Raw genomic sequence first — 20,876 nt, 5'->3', positions numbered from 1 at the left:
AATTGATCTTCTTTCGATATTCTCTAACTTGCAAATTTTGATTAAATCGTCGCCAAAGCAACCTCAAGTTTCTTCAATTATACAAATTCTTAGATGTCATCAGTAACACATGTTTCATGCAAATTGGATGGTTGTATCAATTGTGCTACCACTATTTTAGAATTTTACTAATTTAAAAACTTTGAGTGAAATATAAAGCCTCATAATCACTTTTGGTAATTCAGGATTAAATCTGATGAATCGTAACAAAGACTATATTTTTTAGCCGAAAGTATCAATCTCATGAATTTGACGCTTATCATGGTTTATCATGCTTCCTGACACCTCCATAAGTGAGGACAAGAATATGAGTGTCATAGAATTGATTTCATGTAACGACCCCCAGACGGTCAAATATTTCTGTCTACAGTCTAGTATTAAATACAGGTGCACTACAAATAAGCTTACTAAAAAACATGCTAATTTGCAAAAGCGTATTCCAAGGTGAATTTAAAACAAAGGTATCATACATGTAGAAGAGAGCCTAAAGCATTGTCTCTTCTACTTTCTAGGGCATCTGTCAGGTTAGTCACAGACACACTGCACTGCACCGACTGTCTGTCTGTCTGACTCTGGAGTCAGACAACAAGCCCACCGAAGAGTTACTAATCAATTTATTAAGCGTCCATTCTACTCTAACTCCAGGGAGCTCCGACACTGATGCTGAAGGCGTCAGAGCTCCAGAGCCAGCTTTTGAAAGCAATTCAAACATCAGGTTGGCTCACATTTTTTGCAATGTTTAGAGGTGGTAATTACAATTTTGATTTACAATGTTTTTCGACTCCTCTGGGCATCTTTCCAACCACTTGAAATTATAATTTGAACAAGTCTTTGATGGGTTAAAGGGTGATTCCTCATCCTAACCAGACGATTCATCCATTTGTATCGTCAAGTCAACATGAGACAGTACGCATGAGCGGTAGCGGCGCAGCAAATTATAGAGCGCTGTTCACTCGAAATTGCCTGAATCAAAAAGACAGAACCTCTTGCATATTCAGCAATTTTGAGCAAATAGCGCTCTATATCAGGAATATTCATATTTGCTCCGCCGCTACCGCATACTTTCTCTTTGCCATGTTGAATCGCAATACAACATGGATGAACAGTAGGGGCGCTGGTCCGAGAATGAGGATCGTCCTCATAAGCGCGGACAAAATGCGTCCACAAAAACAAGGATCATCTTTTTTTTCATCGGCGCTCTGCGGGTTTCGGGTTCCCGAACCGCCCACTGGCGATGCAAAAAATGGAAAATAATCCTAGTTCACCGTCTACTTTTATGGGTTGTCCGTCTTACCTAGGATGTACAAATTCAATGTATAAATGGTCAAGAAAATCATTGAGGAATTTGTTTAACGCACCGTTCAAAAATATGAAACATCTGCGAAAATGCAGATGATCCTTATTCTCGGACCAGCGCCCCTACTGATGAATCGTCTGGTTAGGACGAAGAATCACCCTTTATCCCATCGAAGACTTCTTCAAAAAATAATTTCAAGTGGTTGGAAAGATGCCCAGTGGAGTCGAAAAACATTGTAAGTCAAAATTTTAATAACTAGGGGTCTAGCTCACATTGCGAAAAAATGTGACCCAACCCGTTGATTGAATCGTTTTCAAAATCTGCATCTGCATCGGCGTCGGAGCTCCCTTGAGTTAAAGCACTCTAACTGCATTTATACCTTCCCTATTCTTTTTTTCCTTTTGTTACTCATAGATTCATAGTGATTGTTGGTTCAGCAATTAAATGACACACAAATATGATGATCATCTGCAGCTATGCTATGGCCTATGCCGACCATCTCAATTTAGCGTCAGTGCTCAGTTCATCGGCGCCTGAGCCGCTGCGAGGCCATGACGGTCGGCTAGACCTCGGCACTGATTGCGAGACTTCAGCTGTTCATCAACAAACAAACCCTTCAAAACATCGCGGTCTAAGACATGTTTCATTCACATAATATCTAGTATCACATAAAAATTTATAATAAATATATTTCAAACTACGGTATTCTAAAATCTAAAGTTTCATACATACCGAAAAAGTCTACTTTTAAGGCCAAAAGTATAAAAATAAATTCTAGTCGTCGCGTCGCCATTTTCGCATCACTGTCGAGAACTACATCTGTTGCCAAATGTGCGGGTCCATTCCTGCTAGTGATCATAATTTACATCAGATATATTGTCATAAAACTCCTTATTTGAATTAGAAAAGAAATACAAATAATTTTGATAATTATATGAATATTTTTTAAAGGAGATGTTTTGAAATATTATGATTTTATTTGTTGAATGGATATAAAAATTAAAACAAAAACTTTGCATTTATCTAAAATGGTGGCACCCTGGCGTCAATATGGGCTGTTATGTCTGCGGACATAAACATTCACCTCCCTCTGGAAAAATCTGTTCTCCTTGATTGTACACATCGTTATCTTTCCTTTTAATTGCAAGTAGAAATCTCGGTATTTGTTTTACAATGGAGATTTTATAAAGTGTTTTACTTTTTTTTAAAGTTTTGCTCGTAAGTACTCTTTTGATGTGAAAAAAACCCCATTTTGTTTGGTCAAACCAAGGTCAAACCAGATGGGCCAAATAGTAATCCAAAGAGGGCGACATACTCGAAGTCATGAAATTAACATTGCTTGATAGGCCTGTTTATGATCATATTTTTATCCGGTGGTCAGTTGTTTTATATAGCTCTATTTGGTCAGCATCTACCTTTCACCACCCCCCCCCCTCCCCCCCCCTCTCTCTCTCTCTCTCCCCCCTCTCTCTCCTCTATCTCTCTCCCAAATTTGTCTCTCCTCTCACTATTTCTTTCTTTCGTTCTCTTCTTTTACTCCCCTCTCTCCATTTGATTCCCGCCGTAGCACCAATTTTCTTTGGCAAAACATTGATGTACATTTTCCACTCTTCACCCAGGTGTAGTAAATGGGTAACTGTTAGGAATTTATTCCTTGAATGCTCTGAGCGCCTTGAAGGCAGCTGGGATAGAACCAGAGTAATAGTGGTTTGTAGGCACTATGAATTGAGGTTTTCTGGTCTGTAAAGATGCATCCCCTGGGATGTTTGTAATATAAATGTAGCTATCATTGATAGTGATATTCTTATTATCATTAAATACTTCAATTTCAATTTCAATATAATTTATTCATGTTTCAAACAAAACATTACAAATCAATTATAAGCATTAAAACACATGTAAGAAATACATGTTAGAAAGGTGTGAACACCTCTTTATTATTACTATCATTAGTATTCTTATTGTTATTATTATTACAAATATCTTCACTATCATTATCATCATCAGCATCATCAGTAGAAGTAGTAGTAGTAGTAGTAGTAGTTGGGAGTAAAAGCAGAAGCTGAAGTATAAGTAGGATTAGTATCATCATCATCCCCTTCATCATCACAGTCATATCAATACTTCAGAAAGTGAGATGAGCATTTCCCAATCCGAACATGTTACATAAAATTTGCAAGGTTTAAGCCATCTTTAAAACTGAAAAGGTTAGATGGTGTTCAATATACTACATCCCCAGAGGTGCAGCTATTAGATAATTCTAAGGGCACAAGAAGTTGCCAAACCCAGATGGGCAAATGCTTATATGCTTTTACATTAAATAACACTGTGATTGAGGCTGTAAGGAGACAATAATATATACAATATCTGATATTCAGGAAATGATGCACTTTTCTGAGGAAACCTTGATGACAGAATGAAAAGGTTACACTGATATTAATCTTGTTGCATATGAGGCGCCGTTTGTAAAACAATTATATAGACAAATTATATGTTATATAATCATTATTTAACAAATAATAACCATTATTTACATATAATGCAAGAAAATGTACATTTTTATTTGTATATAATTCTTAACACATTTTTATTATTTATAAATAATGACAAAGAACGTTTCATTATTTATATATAATTGCCATTATTTATAAATAATTACAATTCACACTTTCATTATTTATATATAATAAAAAGCGTATTTCAATTATATAATATATAATGAAAAGCACATTTCCATTATATAATATATAATGAAAAGCCATTTCCATTATATAATATATAATGAAAAGCGTATTTCCATTATATAATATATAATGAAACGCACATTTCCATTATATAATATATAATGAAAAGCGTATTTCCATTATATAATATATAATGAAAAGCACATTTCCATTATATAATATATAATGAAAAGCGTATTTCCATTATATAATATATAATGAAAAGCACATTCCATTATATAATATGTAATGAAAAGCACATTTCAATTATATAATATATAATGAGAGGCGTATTTTCATTATATAATATATAATGAAAAGCACATTTCCATTATATAATATATAATGAACAGCGCATTTCCATTATAATGAAAAGCGCATTTCCATTATATATTAAATAACGATTGTGTATGCAAATGTCAATGGTTGGTAACGCCCATAATATGAATATTCATGAGCTTGACTGATATTATTATCCTCTATTCCAGGCACCTTTCCATTTTGTGTTCTTTGTGCATTCTTATCAGAAATCCTACGTGCGGTAAATAAGTCTCTGTATCACTATTCTCCTTCTTATTTGTATGCAGATTTGGTTATAATGATTGATCACTGTAATCATCCTCATTATTTTAATAAGAAATTTTTCTATCTGTGATGGAAGTTTTTATGTACGATTGCCTGATCTGAAGACAAGACTTTCGCTGCATGCATATTTAATGTATGACGTCACCCGAACAGAGTGAGAGCTCGAGGTTTTCTTTGAAAGTTTGATGGTGAGTACAGCTGTAATTACGTTCAAATCTCGTAAATTGAATCATATTTATAAACATATCTGCTGTAGGTATGAATCTGCTGATTTGTCTGTACATTGTGAAGTGGTTTAAAATGGTTATATCTGATGAATTTAGGAGTAATCTACACTCGAACTTTTGATTCGTTATTTATCGTCGTAAGAATTATTGCAGCTCGATTGCCATCGTCACTCCTTGATCCTTGGCCCAAACTTTCGGGCGAGACCCTCTCTGAAAATTAGATACGAGTAGGCCTATAGGGTCTATAGGCAGATCACTTCACTAGCGCTAGCTGCATCAATGATCCAAGCTTTTTGTTACTTGTAGGTCCAACTGTTGAAAAACTACTTTCATAGTTAGGTCAGAAGAAAGTTAATAGCTAACACTAAAAAGCATGGTCACAGTTGACATGAGTTGTGAACAAGCGCCAAAATTTGGACCAGATACCGAGATAGACGAGTACGAGAGTAGGCCTAGAAAATTTGAGGGCCTAGGCCTACAGACCAGTAATTAATTGGACTACCTGTGAACAGGCGCGGATCCAGGATTTCTTAGTGGGGGGGGGGGGCCCAAATTTGAAATTATGCAAGCCAAATATTGGTACATAATAGTGACACCGGCAGTGGCGAAATGAGCAAAAACCGGGAGGGGGGGGGGGGGGGGGTAGACAAAAAAATCTGCACCACCCCACTCTTACATGCAGGTTCCGCTAGACGTTTCTCTAAGTAGGTGGGGGGGGGGGGGGGAGGTATTTACGATCGAGTAGAGCGTTGTGAAATTGGCGTGGTGTCTAAGGGCGAAGAACCTGCGGGGGTCAAGGGGTGGAACCCCCAGAAGCTCAGGGGTATTGGCATTTAATTGCGGTCAGATGAGCATATCAGCATACCTTATTTGTGACACTGGCAGGACACTAATTGGCGTCACTATTCTTTCTTTCTTTATGAATTTGCCATTGTCCCACAAACGCATTAAAAAGTATAATTTATTAAACATTGAGAAAAAATCTCAGAAAATTATGTCATTTCAGCAACATTTGTAAAAATCACTGGTATCGAATTAGAAATAAACCACATTTGAATTATATTTGGGGGCCATCTGTCAACCCCCCGCCCCCCAAGTCCCCTTCCCCATCAGTACGCCAGTGCCCCCACCCCCCCCCCCCCCCCCCGATCTACACGTAACTGATCTCCCCTACCTTTCTTCTTTCTCTCTTTTTCTTTCCCTTTCTCTCCTATTTCCCTTTCCTTTCCCTTCCTACTCTCTGTTTTAGGTTTGCTAGGGGGAGGCAAGGGCCTTTTGGCCCCCCCTCCCAGATCCACACATTGTTGGCGGGATTAATCGCAACTGTTCTCCTCTTCTTATCACCCTTTTCTTTTCTTCTTCCTCTTTTTTGTTCCCTTTTAGCTCTCCTCTATCCCTTTCCCTTCCTTCTCCTTTTTTTTGGGGGGGGGGGGGAGGGAGGAGGAGGCAAGGGCCTTTGCCCCCCCCCCCCCCCCCCGAACTACAACTTGTTGGCGGGAAAATTGCAACTGATTTCCCCCTTCTTTTCTTCTTCCTCTTTTTTCCTTCTCTTTATCCCCTCTTTACTTTTTTTCTTTCCCTTTCCTTCCTTCTCTTTTATTTTTTGATGGGGGGAGGGGGAGAGGTTACAGCTGGGAGGCAAGGTTCTTTCGGCCCCCCGATCTCCTTTTCCCCATTTTCTTTTCTTCTTCCTCTTCTTTCTTTCCCTTTCTCTCCTTTTTCCCTTCTTTTCCTTCTCTCTCTCTCTCTCTCTCTCTCTCTCTTTTTTTTTTTTTTTGCGGATGGGGTGGGGGGGGGGGGGCCAAGGCCCGCTCGGCCGCGCCTGTCTGTGAATGTGATACTCGTAGTCGTACAGAGTCTTGTAGCTATCTAACAAATTAAAACACGATCCCCCCCAAAACAAAATATTCAGTCTAGACTACATTGTATACAGGGATACGTATAGTGGTGCCTGTGTGTTTCTTAAACTCTTTGTTGGCTTAGCCTAATTTGCCTCTGCTCTAGGCTCTATCTTTGAATTTTTGTTTGCTGTAAACACGATTAAGTTTTCTCTGTCATATATAGATCTAGGTCCATACCTTTTTTGCGTTTTTTCAATTTGATAAAATGAACAGTTACGAGACATGCATCTAGATCATCTAGAGACTGTAGATCAACTAGATCTGGATGAAGGATGAAGGAGGGCTTTTTTGGTAAAGAGAAAATCCAAATTAAAATAGACCAGTTAATTCTGCAAATGCTCATCAATGTTTAAATGATCATGCTCATTTCCTTTTATTCTAAGAATTGAATCCCCCCCCCTCTCTTTTACAGGAAAATGTACAGAGACACTTGTCGCAGTTAATGCATGCAGTACCAAATGCTTGCTTTCTTGGAGTATGTGCTTGAAACAAGAATGTCCTGGAGAAAACAGACCACCACAAGAGAAGGTAAACATATTTACTTTTGATCTAACTTGATCTGTTTAGTTTTTTTCAAGTAAAACAAAATTTTGAATAGGTGAGGTCAAGGTCAAACTGAAGGGGATGCAAAGGGCTGGTTTGAGAAGTATGTATTCATGGGATGGCTATGTATGAATCCACATGTCTACTAACACGTTGCTGAAGTGTTTCTCTTTTTAGAATTAACATTTTAAGCTCATGTGCGGGGGGAAAGGGGGGGGGGGGGGTCCAATACATGAAAAGGAACGACAAGCAAAAAAAAAAATAATAAAAAATTGACCTTCAAATTTTGCTGAAAAAGTAAACGTTAAAGACAACTAAAATATTAAATAGTGCTATTTATTTCAAATTTGGTTAATATTTATTGAATTGTTTATAATTCTGTTCCAGGGATTGAGAAGGAGGGCTTCCTGTTGACAGATCAGGGGGTGCCTTGAGGTTCCACTCTTGATGTTCTGCCCCTTACCTGAAAGCGATGGCCTCTTGTGCCTGACATATTAGGAGCAAAGCACAATGGACTGGTAATTAATAATGAATATTACAATGGTTTTTTTTAAATCTGGTAAAGAAACAGATAAAGTCATAGCAAGTGAGCCTGTCATGGCATTTCGAGTGACCAAACATTTGCTCCTGCAACGACTGCTCAAGGCTTTATTTGTCAAATGTGTAGGGTTAGGCCGAGGGTTGCAATTGGGATTGAGGTTAGGTATAGGGTAAGGTCTAGTGTTGGATCCCGGGATGAAGTTAAGTATTTGGATAATAGTGTAGGAAATTGATGTTGAGCAAATGTCTTGAGGAACAAGTGTCGTACAATCAGATTTTCCAGGTGCTGGTGGAGCTGTATGTATTGATACTCATCATTGGCAGTTTAAAAATCTTCCTTTGTATTAGTAAACTAAAAATACGCTGACCCCCAGTTTGTGAAACGTGTATCTGATTTTTACGACCTGCTCTATTGTTTAGTGGTTATGTTGTAACACAAAATGAATTCTTAATCTTAATCCTGGATCCATAGCTAAACGTAATATTAACCCTAAAGCTAATCTAAAACCCTATCACAACTTGAGCAATAACCATATCTTGATGAAATAAAGCTTGTGTTAAGCATTGGCAGACCCAAAGTCAGGTTATCCTAAATTCCTGTCTACATACTGCTATTGTACAAAGTTGATATTTAAGTACATCCCATTGCAAGTTCTAAAATTTCTGTAAAAACCTTACCCTGCTGCAAGATGATAGTGTGTGAAGTAAGTTGGCTCATAGTAGAGCATGAATTATTACCTGCAATTCTCAACCAATACACCCTTGCCACCTGCAATCCATCTCACTTTCATAATATATTCTTTAAACAACATTAACTGAAGTTCAAAATTTTGATTAGTTATCAAGAAAGGCTACAAAGAATTGTATTTTTTTTCACACTCGTATAATAGAGGGGGAGGTGGGGGGGGGGGGGGGCAGGCTAGCAGTACAACATCAAATTATCTTATATGATTATATCCTGCAAGTGTGATAAAGAAAAATATGTTTGTGTACTAAAAGTGAAACAAAAACAAATCACTGGAAACTTTTGGTTGTTAATAACTCAAAAGTTACACTCAAATCAAAACGAGGTTTTCAAAGCTTAAAGTTTAAGGATGTAAATTCTATGCCATTTCTATGAATGCTAATTGCTATTCTTAAAGCCCCACTGTCCTACTTGCTCTCTCTATATAGAAAACTTCCCCAATCGGTGTCTGTTGGTCCCCATGATCCTCTCTTATGTTAGTTGAGAGCTCAGTTGATGAGATAGCCACCTGTCAGTGACCTGGCTGGGTGGTCTAATCCCTTCTGGCCCAGTAGTATTGACGGTCTTTAAAACAATGGTCGGAATGTTTGATTAGATCTTTTACTCAGACATGTAGTATATTAGTAATAAAATACATGTTTGGCAATATGGTATTTCATTTCAGACCATAATGAGAAGTAATATTTTAATCTGGGATCTCTCGTTGGCACAGAAAATAAGGAATGTACTCCTGTTGAGCAAACAGTGAATTTATATAAAACTAATAGCCCTTTAAAGATTACTAGAAGAAGAAAAACAACAAGAAAGAAGAAAAAGAAATATACTTGTGATGTCAGCTTTAGATCTTAAAGTGCTTGTAACAATATTGGATTTTTTTTCTTCTTTCAATTAACATTTTATTCATGAACAGCTGGCTTATTGGAATTGGTTACAAAGATACAAGTGGACTTGTCTGTAGTAGTTGCTGAAGAGGAGCAGTCAGCACAAGGAGCGTGTGCCTCCAAAACGACGTGGGAACTTCTCCCAAGTTCATCTCAAATCACAAGGCTCTTCAGGAATCAAGATGTAACAATGGAGGTTGAGAAGGAGTTTGCGACCCTCCAGATTTGGACTACTCGCTATATACATTCTCAAACAATGGATTGTAGCACTTCTGCACAAAACTCAACAAGTCATGATTGAGGAAAACGCAACAAATACTCAGTTGAGCATTGATTTATGTGACTGGTATTAGGGTAGGTTTCAGCTTGGTAATTTTATATAAACTATGTCCCAAAAGAACCTCGTTGGTCCTTATGGTTCCACGCCACAAGCTGCTCCCTCCCCTGTTTCGGTATACCGAACCCAGACTATCAAGGGATCAAATGAATTAAAATCTACACTTGATTACAAATGAATTGATCTTTTGAATATTGTCATCATTTCAGGGTGGTTTTGGTTACGGGTTAGTGTGAGCTTTCTGTGCGTAAAATTGAGGGTACTTCGTGCGGAGATCAGTGAATGGATATTTCATGTACAATGCAAGAGAGGTGTCTATCTTCATTGGAATTCAGGATGTGAATTCCAATGAAGATGGCTTGTTTATAAGGAGAGAAGCAAGATAGATTGATGTAAACTTAATGACATCAGGGAATGTTTGCCTGTATTGTTTGAATGACACGGATATTGAATAACATGAAGTTAAGTGGAAAGAATGGCATAATATATTCGATTTGTACACCATCCTATTGAATTTTTTTTTAAAATAGCATTATATGATAACATTTGTGCACAGGTCTATGGAAAACCAGTAAGTGGCATATACAATAAGATCATTTACCGCAGCTCAAGGAATACCGTAGATATCACTTACCGCAGTTGCTGCTATTTGTGCCCACATGCATATTAATATCAAACAGTTGAAGCTAAAACTAATATAATCTAATTAACAGGGTTTTTTTCTCCAATTATCATAACAAGAGAGAAAAACATACTTTTATAATAACTTCCATTATTTCTTTATTTGATCCACGAGACCGAGTAGTCCAGCCCTTGTGAAACTGTATGTTCTCCAGATTTCATTGTCAGGGCCTATCAGGGGGGGGGGGGGGGGGGGGGGGGGGCGGATCTAGCTTTTTGCTAAGGGGGGGGGGGTTGTCCCTATGACGATGCAGAGCATCGCCCACGAGCCGCATTGCGGCGAGGCGATTAATGCATTTATAAGATGGATTTTTAAAAAAATTTTCTCTCTCTCTCGCTGTCTCACTGCATTATAAATTTTTCATTTTCACGACATCAACATCTCTCACCATTAAACAGTTCTCTCATTTCCTTTCCTTTCTCTTTTGCTCTCTCTCTCTCTCTGAACTCTCACCTTCTGTTTCCAGATTTTTTCCACATATGATTCTATTTATCCAACCATATATGCACACTAAAAAGAAAAGATATGAAGGGAATACTGTATATAAGATAATAAACATGTTTAATTTATTCATTTTATTACAACAAACTAATATGTTTTCAGATTATAACATTGATGGTCAAATATTAAGCACAAATGACCTCATCTGCTACTTCCATTTGTAGATTACTTTTTTCTTTAAAAATTCAACAAAGCATACTTAGGCTAAATCTGAGCACTATTTTTTTCTCCAGGGAATGTATTGTATCATGACCTTCATCCTTCATTATAAAACACATTATAAAAACATTTCTTTAAAAAAAAAAAAATACCTATGACTCAATGACTGCAATTTTTTCCAGAGAAACAATAATACTGTACAATAGTATATAACATCCTTTAGTGTGATGGTTACTCCGTGGTCCACACACGCACCAAGGTATATCAGACCTTTTATTAACAGTTGCTTGTTTTATACAATATATAAATCATACTCATAGGCCCATTCCCAAATGTTATAATTATTATCAATAAACAGAAATTGATAAAAGATGACCCCTCCCCAAAACTCTTATATTCCAAAAGTTTGATCTTGGCTGACAGGTGGTAACTTGAGTACTTGACTACACCTTAAATGCCCTATAGACACATACTTAAAATGGATGCCTTGGCAAAGCCTCAGTTTTATAAATGATTGCTTGACTTAGACTGCCGATGAACATATTTGTTGTGTATTTATCTACACCATTAACTTTTCTCCACATCGTGCTGTCAGATTGAGATGCTTTAGTGTGATATACTTAATGTTTTACATCATGTTTTTAATGAACTCCTACCTTGCTTAGTTATGCAGACATTGGGCCCTTTTTTAAAACTTGCGATAGCAGTGGAAAGGATGTGCATAAAAGAAGAGGCGGGATATCCATACTACTACCATGTACTACTACAACATGGGTAAAATTGCATCATTGTATTATACCTTGGTTCCTGGTTACCTCTCCTCGGTAGTTTGAAAACTATGTTTCAGTACCGGTAATCATTGTAATAGTGTTTCTGTTTCATGGTGTCACTGGTGTGGTTGTGTGTATGAAGGCCAAATTTTCTATTTTCCTGCTTCGCCTGTCCACAATCACTAAACAATTTGAGCTGAAATACAGGGCCTAATATACAAGGTGATTAAAAAATTAAACATACTGCTTGCAAGGTGAAGTAACACGTACTGCTTGAAGAGAATTGTGAATGATATTTATCTATTGGGAGTTTGACAAAATCCAGGTTAAAAAATTCAGCTTCGGAGGGGGGCACATTACCCTTCAACCCCCCCCCCCCCTGTGCGCGCTTTTGACTGATGTGTCCCCCCAGGAGTGGCGGAGCGTCTTCCAAAGTGGGGGGGGGCACCAACAAAATAGGCACTTTCTGGAAAAAAAGGGAATCTCAAAGCGAAAATATCCATTTTTTAGACAATGGTATATACCCCTACATTGTGATTACATTATCAGGGACGATTTCAACATTTGTTTCTCTTTATACACCATACATATATATCTTTAGTTCATGAATTAGTTGCTATGTGTAATTTTGTTGTATTAATATTGTAATATTGTAAAGCGCATTGCTATTTTCTTCGAAGATCAAATGCGCTATATAAGTCTAGGTTATTATTATTATTATTATACAAGATATTGCAGTACAAAAAATTGCATCTTATTAAGAGGGGAAAACCCAATCCTGATGGGGTTATAAGCACATTCTCACAATGGAAGACTGAAAAGACCTTTAATAAGTAACGTAATTATATCATCTATAAATGCGAGCGAGCTTTGGGGGAAGTTACTCTTAGTCGCTTGAAATTAGGGGCGCGTTTAATGATGAGAGGAAAAGGGGACACTAAAGGGATAAGGGGAAAAGGAGCATGTGTCATGTAAAAAGGGTAATTATCAGAGGTGAAAATGGGGCACTTCTTAGACCTACAGAAAGAGGCACTCACCAGGAATGAAAAAAGGCACTTATGAGAATGGGAATTCTCACGTGATTGGGAATACTTGATAACCCTTTAGTCTAAGTTTCATTGACTAAAAACTTAAACAAAAAGGGAGGTGCAGATCAGATTTTAATAGGGGCATTTATTGGAGGTGAAAGGGGGGCTATTCTGAAAACGGGGAAGTGGCTCTTATTAAAAAGGAAAAGAGGCACATGTTAAAGTAAACAAGGCACTTATGAGAGATGAAAAGGGGTAATTATGAGAAGGGTAAGGGGTACTTATGATCAGAAAAAAGAGCATTTATTAGGAAGGAAAAGGGGGCGTGTCAAATAAAAGTGGCAGTTATTAGAGACAAAATGGGACACTCATCAGAGATGAAAAGAGCACTAATCAGGAGATGGAGGGGGCACTTATCAAAAGTGAAAAGGGGAATTTCTCGTAGTTGAAAAGGGGCACTTACTAGAGATTAAAAAGGGCAGTTATGAGAATGGAAAATGAACACTTATTGCATAGAATAATGGGAACTTGTCGAAGGATAAGGGGCACTTATCAGAGGTGAAATGGGGAAGGGGCAATTTTACAAATTTATAGGGGAACTTGTCAAAGTAATATGGCACTTTACCTATGTGAAAAGGCCATAAAAGGGGCATACTGGGGGTACTTGAAAAAGTGGGGGGGGGGGGCACTGACCCCTCCCCCCTGGCTAACAACATATCTCCGCCACTGGTTATGAAGTTTATAATACCAAGGTTTTGATACTCAGTCGCAGCTCCAGCAGTTCATTGAAGAGGCTAAGTAGAACTTCATAGTCCATACTGTACATGTATGTCTGTTGAATGAAAAGAGAAGAGAATGAAAGTAAAACATTGATACCTACATCATACATGTATCTCTGTTGTAACATAAAAATGTCTTGCATGTACATTGTAGGCCTAGGCCTCAAATTTTTTCATGTGGAATCATACATAGCCATCCCATTAATACATACTTCTCAAACCAGCCCTTCGCATCCCCTCCAGCTTGGCCTTGACCTCACTCATTTCAAAATGTTGTTTTACTTGAAAAAAAATAAACAGATCAAGTTAGATCAAAAGTAAATATGTTTACCTTCTCTTGTGGTGGTCTGTTTTCTCCAGGACATTCTTGTTTCAAGCACATACTCCAAGAAAGCAAGCATTTGGTACTGCATGCATTAACTGCGACAAGTGTCTCTGTACATTTTCCTGTAAAAGAGAGGGGGGGGGGGGGGAATTCAATTCTTAGAATAAAAGGAAATGAGCATGATCATTTAAACATTGATGAGCATTTGCAGAATTAACTGTTCTATTTTAATTTGGATTTTCTCTTTACCAAAAAAGCCCTCCTTCATCCTTCATCCAGATCTAGTTGATCTACAGTCTCTAGATGATCTAGATGCATGTCTCGTAACTGTTCATTTTATCAAAGTGAAAAAACGCAAAAAAGGTATGGACCTAGATCTATATATGACAGAGAAAACTTAATCGTGTTTACAGCAAACAAAAATTCAAAGATAGAGCCTAGAGCAGAGGCAAATTAGGCTAAGCCAACAAAGAGTTTAAGAAACACACAGGCACCACTATACGTATCCCTGTATACAATGTAGTCTAGACTGAATATTTTGTTTTGGGGGGGATCGTATTTTAATTTGTTAGATAGCTACAAGACTCTGTACGACTACGAGTATCACATTCACAGACAGGCGCGGCCGAGCGGGCCTTGGCCCCCCCCCCCCCCCACCCCATCCGCAAAAAAAAAAAAAAAAAAGAGAGAGAGAGAGAGAGAAGGAAAAGAAGGGAAAAAGGAGAGAAAGGGAAAGAAAGAAGAGGAAGAAGAAAAGAAAATGGGGAAAAGGAGATCGGGGGGCCGAAAGGGCCTTGCCTCCCAGCTGTAACCTCTCCCCCTCCCCCCATCAAAAAATAAAAGAGAAGGAAGGAAAGGGAAAGAAAAAAAGTAAAGAGGGGATAAAGAGAAGGAAAAAGAGGAAGAAGAAAAGAAGGGGAAATCAGTTGCAATTTTCCCGCCAACAAGTTGAAGTTTGAGGGGGGGGGGGGGCCAAAGGCCCTTGCCTCCTCCTTCCTCCCCCCCCCCAAAAAAAAAAAAGGAGAAGGAAGGGAAAGGGATAGAGGAGAGCTAAAAGGGAACAAAAAAGAGGAAGAAGAAAAGAAAAGGGTGATAAGAAGGGGAGAACAGTTGCGATTAATCCCGCCAACAATGTGTGGATCGGGGGAGGGGGGGGGGGCCAAAAGGCCCTTGCTTCCCCCTAGCAAACCTAAAACAGAGAGTAGGAAGGGAAAGGAAAGGGAAATAGGAGAGAAAGGGAAAGAAAAAAAGAGAAAGAAGAAAGGTAGGGGAGATCAGTTACATGTAGATCGGGGGGTGGGGCACTGGCGTACTGATGGGTAAGGGGACTTGGGGGGGGGGGGGGGGTTGACAGATGGCCCCCAAATATAATTCAAACGTGGTTTATTTCTAATTCGATACCGGTGATTACCGGTGATTTACAAATGTTGCTGAAATGACATAATTTTCTGAGATTTTTCCTCAATGTTTAATAAATTATACTTTTTAATGCGTTTGTGGGACAATGGCAAATTCATAAAGAAAGAAAGAATAGTGACGCCAATTAGTGTCCTGCCAGTGTCACAAATAAGGTATGCTGATATGCTCATCTGACCGCAATTAAATGCCAATACCCCTGAGCTTCTGGGGGTTCCACCCCTTGACCCCCGCAGGTTCTTCGCCCTTAGACACCACGCCAATTTCACAACGCTCTACTCGATCGTAAATACCTCCCCCCCCCCCACCTACTTAGAGAAACGTCTAGCGGAACCTGCATGTAAGAGTGGGGTGGTGCAGATTTTTTTGTCTACCCCCCCCCCCCCCTCCCGGTTTTTGCTCATTTCGCCACTGCCGGTGTCACTATTATGTACCAATATTTGGCTTGCATAATTTCAAATTTGGGCCCCCCCCCCCCACTAAGAAATCCTGGATCCGCGCCTGTTCACAGGTAGTCCAATTAATTACTGGTCTGTAGGCCTAGGCCTCAAATTTTCTAGGCCTACTCTCGTACTCGTCTATCTCGGTATCTGGTCCAAATTTTGGCGCTTGTTCACAACTCATGTCAACTGTGACCATGCTTTTTAGTGTTAGCTATTAACTTTCTTCTGACCTAACTATGAAAGTAGTTTTTCAACAGTTGGACCTAAAAGTAACAAAAAGCTTGGATCATTGATGCAGCTAGCGCTAGTGAAGTGATCTGCCTATAGACCCTATACTCGTATCTAATTTTCAGAGAGGGTCTCGCCCGAAAGTTTGGGCCAAGGATCAAGGAGTGACGATGGCAATCGAGCTGCAATAATTCTTACGACGATAAATAACGAATCAAAAGTTCGAGTGTAGATTACTCCTAAATTCATCAGATATAACCATTTTAAACCACTTCACAATGTACAGACAAATCAGCAGATTCATACCTACAGCAGATATGTTTATAAATATGATTCAATTTACGAGATTTGAACGTAATTACAGCTGTACTCACCATCAAACTTTCAAAGAAAACCTCGAGCTCTCACTCTCTGTGTGGGTGACGTCATACATTAAATATGCATGCAGCGAAAGTCTTGTCTTCAGATCAGGCAATCGTACATAAAAACTTCCATCACAGATAGAAAAATTTCTTATTAAAATAATGAGGATGATTACAGTTATCAATCATTATAACCGAATCTGCATACAAATAAGAAGGAGAATAGTGATACAGAGACTTATTTACCGCACGTAGGATTTCTGATAAGAATGCACAAAGAACACAAAATGGAAAGGTGCCTGGAATAGAGGATAATAATATCATTCAAGCTCATGAATATTCATATTATGGGCGTTACCAACCATTGACATTTGCATACACAATCGTTATTTAATATATAATGGAAATGCGCTTTTCATTATATATTATATAATGGAAATACGCCTCTCATTATATATTATATAATTGAAATGTGCTTTTCATTATATATTATATAATGGAATGTGCTTTTCATTATATATTATATAATGGAAATACACTTTTCATTATATATTATATAATGGAAATGTGCTTTCATTATATATTATATAATGGAAATACGCTTTTCATTATTTATTATATAATGGAAATGTGTGTTTCATTATATATTATATAATGGAAATACGTTTTTAATTATATATTATATAATGGAAATGGCTTTTCATTATATATTATATAATGGAAATGTGCTTTTCATTATATATTATATAATGGAAATATGCTTTTCATTATATATAAATAATGAAAGTGTGAATTGTGATTATTTATAAATAATGGCAATTATATATAAATAATGCAAAGTTCTTTGTCATTATTTATAAATAATAAAAATGTGTTAAGAATTATATACAAATAAAAACGTACATTTTCTTGCATTATATGTAAATAATGGTTATTATTTGTTAAATAATGATTATATAACATATAATTTGTCTATATAATTGTTTTACAAACGGCGCCTCATAGTTGCAAAGTACTTTATTGGTATATTGCCATCATAAATACATTCTACATGAAGGAAAAAAGTCATTTCTAAATCATTACACTTTGGTTGCCTTGCTCACAAACTGAGCACAAGTCAAAGCTTATATACATATCTTAAATCACTATATACACAGTAAATTTGGTTCTTATTATAGTTTAACAAAATGAGTCTGTGAACTTAATTTCATGACAAAACTATGATGAAACTATATGTATCCGTGGTAAAGTAATAACTTATGATGGTTGGTTGAAGGGTGTAAAAAGATGAAATAGGAAGGGAATTCCCATGAGATAAAGAGAAGAAAGAAAGATGTACAGATAAAAGCACAAAGAAATAAACACAGGGCAAAAAGATGAAAAAGAAGGTGTAAAAGAGGGGGAGAGGCTTCAAATTTGCTACTGGTATGCAAAGATTATAGAACAGAGAAGGACAGAAAGAAAAATTAGGAGGGGGTAAAATATTTGTAGATTCCATATTAAGTAGGGGATGGGGCTAATAGTTTAGTCAGTGCAGCAATAGAAATGAAGATAAATATATAAATTATGTCCTTTTAAAAAAGAAGTGGAGAAATAACAGCCTTCACAGCATAAGAGAAATGCAGCACTTTACTTTTTTAGAAAGTACAATTATTTACTTTCCAGACTAAGTTCAATAGCTTCTAATTTTTTTTAAATAAAAGCTTGTTCACAGCAGATGCCATATGGCATTATAATAAAATACTACAACATTGCCAAAAAGGACCATTTTAAATGTATCTGAATAGCAAGAGGCAGTGTGGATGCAACACAAGCCCCTATGATTTTAAAATTAGTTTATCATAAAGTCAGTGTGTGCTTTAAAGCAGTATGAGCCCCCCCCCCCCAAAAAAAGAGGCTTTTACCATAATCAAATATTCACCAATTAGTGGATGACATTCATAGCACTATCAAATGCAGCACTTTACATAATGGAAACCTAATAAATAATTCATTTACTTTGAGATAAACATTTAATTACATGAAAATTATTACAATCAAAGCTGCACAAATCACACAAGAGGACTTCCACAAATTACTAACAGGAAATCATAGATGGTAATATGAAAGGAGTGAATGATGGAAATTATGATACTAAATATAACGTTCTTTGTCCTCTACTGAATTTTGTTGTTAACAATGCAAAGGTTGATTTATATTCTGATAATTAAGACTAAAATTAAGACATTTTAGACCATGATCACATCTAAACTATATATCATCATTGCAACCATGTATCATGTAGGTACAGATCATGTGTTATACAATCAATCTCCCTGATATCTAAACTAAAAATATATCATATATACGGGATAATAGTAATTCATTATACTATCGCCAACTACAAAGTAAAACAATTTTGTTAAAATATACATCAACAAAATACCACAGCAACCATTTAGAGAATTTACAGTCAATGTTTGAGACATAAATAATATAAAAATATACAGTTATGTATATGAAAAGCTTTCCTTCTTTGTTATTCTACACTTGAAAGTCATAAAATATACAACATTTAGTTTGAATATCTCTTTTTTTCTCTCATTTATTGCCATGTTTAGAACCACAGAGATATTTGACTATCTCTGAATGATGTTCTTTGTCAGCCGCTATAGCCAAGCATCATTTATTGGAATGTGGCTGTATTTGCAAACACAATATCCCTATGTAAGGCATGATTTTTACAGATAAATAACAAGATGGAAACTCCTATGCAACACATTGATATATCAACTATATTACCATCTACAGAGAGTCGGAAGGGTATTACCTCCTATGTTTTTACACAGAGTTAAGATCCTCTTGACTCTTCTGATATTGTCTACTGGTTGTAAAATGTACAAGAGAGAGTCTAGCAAATATCTTGGCTACCACAAGTAACATTGTCAAACATCTTTTTATTAATCATTATTGATACAAGTGGTATGATATATTTACAGCTTGTGTTTCTTATTGTCTTTGATTTTGGGTGTTAAGTTGATGCCTGCTTGCTTACATCATCACAAAATAAATACAAGTTCAATCTTAGGATACTTAAATACAATGATGTGAAGTCAACTCAAATTTTGAATTCAACCCAAGAGCGCTACATCGAAACATGCCACAAGACATGGGGCAAGTAGATGAGGAAAGTAATGGAAAACTCTTTCATTTTATTTGCTTAATTAAGGCAAGCAGACATTTTAACATGAAATTCTTGACTGATTCATCAAAATTAGAAATAGAAGATGAGTGACATTTCTTTCCCAAGTCTATTTGTGAACCAATATCAAACATCACACAAAACCAGTTTGAATCCTCTACAGGTCAGTGACCTCAATACTCTAGTCTCTATATCTAGACTTTATGTCTGCCCTAGGTTTTGTAGCACAAACGATTAAAAGCAAACACCATGTGTTCCAAACTTCCAACATTTAGCAGACAAACCCATTCTATACTATCAGAGACTAAGTTCTGTATGAGAAAACATAGAAAATGGAAATTGCAACATTTTGCAAAGATGATCAGTACTTTATACAACTTTCTGTTTTGATCCTGGTTTCTTTTACAAATATCTTGTTACAATGGTGACAATTAATCAAACATGCTTTTAAAAGCCAATGCATAAAACATACACACTTGTCTATTACTCATTGTACCATGTACAAAGACAAGCAGAAAACAACAGATAAACATAAAGTGAAATAACCAGGACATCTGGTTAAATACAACATGTATGGAAGAAGTCAACAAATATAAACACTATTAAAAAGATATGAAATACATAATTCTTCATTAAAAGCAAAGATAACCTTACATGACAAACCATCAATTGACTAATGATATTTGAAGGTCATATGGACCATTATTATTCCTGTGTATTGTAATATTCGATTGAAAAAGCATAAGCATAAACATAACAATACAAAAGAAGACTTTCATCTGGTAAGGACTTCATTTTTGTTTTGCAGTGTAACACTAATTTGTTTCATATCAAGATTTCTTTGCTTTCTGAGTATAATTCACTATAGTTCACATTATTGTGTTTGGATTATTCTTTTCCAAGAGATGTATATATCATCAAAAAGCAGAAAATGAGAGAAAATATATTCATTTAGCTGAACATAATGAAGCCTTAGAAATCCAAATGTATTTATCCAGTGCCACAAACTGACAATACTTTAAAATTTCAATATTTTGTTTACATAAAACTCAGATACCCTGTTTCTTACACTTATTGCAAAATAAACTTACACAGATAGGAGAGAGGGACAGAGGGAGGGAGGGAGAAAGATATATCTATATACTGTATATATAAAGAAAATTAAAAGGAATTAATTTTCAAGT

The 20,876-nt window shown here is 36.6% G+C and overlaps 1 protein-coding gene and 3 long non-coding RNA genes across 4 annotated transcripts in view; 1 reads left to right on the top strand and 3 right to left on the bottom strand.

Moving 5' to 3' along the window:
* The window catches only part of LOC115919015 (activin receptor type-1-like), a 39,339-nt gene extending 37,156 nt beyond the window's left edge, over positions 1–2,183 (bottom strand). The window contains exon 1 of the mRNA XM_030996993.1: positions 2,069–2,183. Within this exon, the coding sequence (XP_030852853.1) occupies positions 2,069–2,129 (61 nt within the window). The 5' untranslated portion in view covers positions 2,130–2,183. The remainder of the gene's footprint in view (positions 1–2,068) is intronic.
* A 2,495-nt stretch (positions 2,184–4,678) lies between these two features.
* LOC115928913 lies at positions 4,679–9,997 on the top strand. The gene is made up of 4 exons (XR_004066287.1): positions 4,679–4,832; positions 7,185–7,300; positions 7,703–7,833; positions 9,511–9,997. It is a non-coding gene; the product is annotated as an uncharacterized LOC115928913 (long non-coding RNA).
* A 1,049-nt stretch (positions 9,998–11,046) lies between these two features.
* On the bottom strand, positions 11,047–12,435 carry LOC115928911. The gene is made up of 2 exons (XR_004066284.1): positions 11,475–12,435; positions 11,047–11,430 (listed from the first exon to the last, which is right to left on the bottom strand). It is a non-coding gene; the product is annotated as an uncharacterized LOC115928911 (long non-coding RNA).
* A 1,029-nt stretch (positions 12,436–13,464) lies between these two features.
* LOC115928908 lies at positions 13,465–16,561 on the bottom strand. Its single transcript, XR_004066281.1, has 3 exons — positions 16,524–16,561; positions 14,069–14,184; positions 13,465–13,790 (listed from the first exon to the last, which is right to left on the bottom strand). It is a non-coding gene; the product is annotated as an uncharacterized LOC115928908 (long non-coding RNA).
* Positions 16,562–20,876: the final 4,315 nt, after the last annotated feature.

This window comes from Strongylocentrotus purpuratus, unplaced genomic scaffold (assembly GCF_000002235.5).
Source record: "Strongylocentrotus purpuratus isolate Spur 01 unplaced genomic scaffold, Spur_5.0 spur5_contig_857, whole genome shotgun sequence".
In the NCBI taxonomy this organism is placed as follows: domain Eukaryota; kingdom Metazoa; phylum Echinodermata; class Echinoidea; order Camarodonta; family Strongylocentrotidae; genus Strongylocentrotus; species Strongylocentrotus purpuratus.
This window is presented reverse-complemented; position numbering and strand designations above follow the sequence as displayed.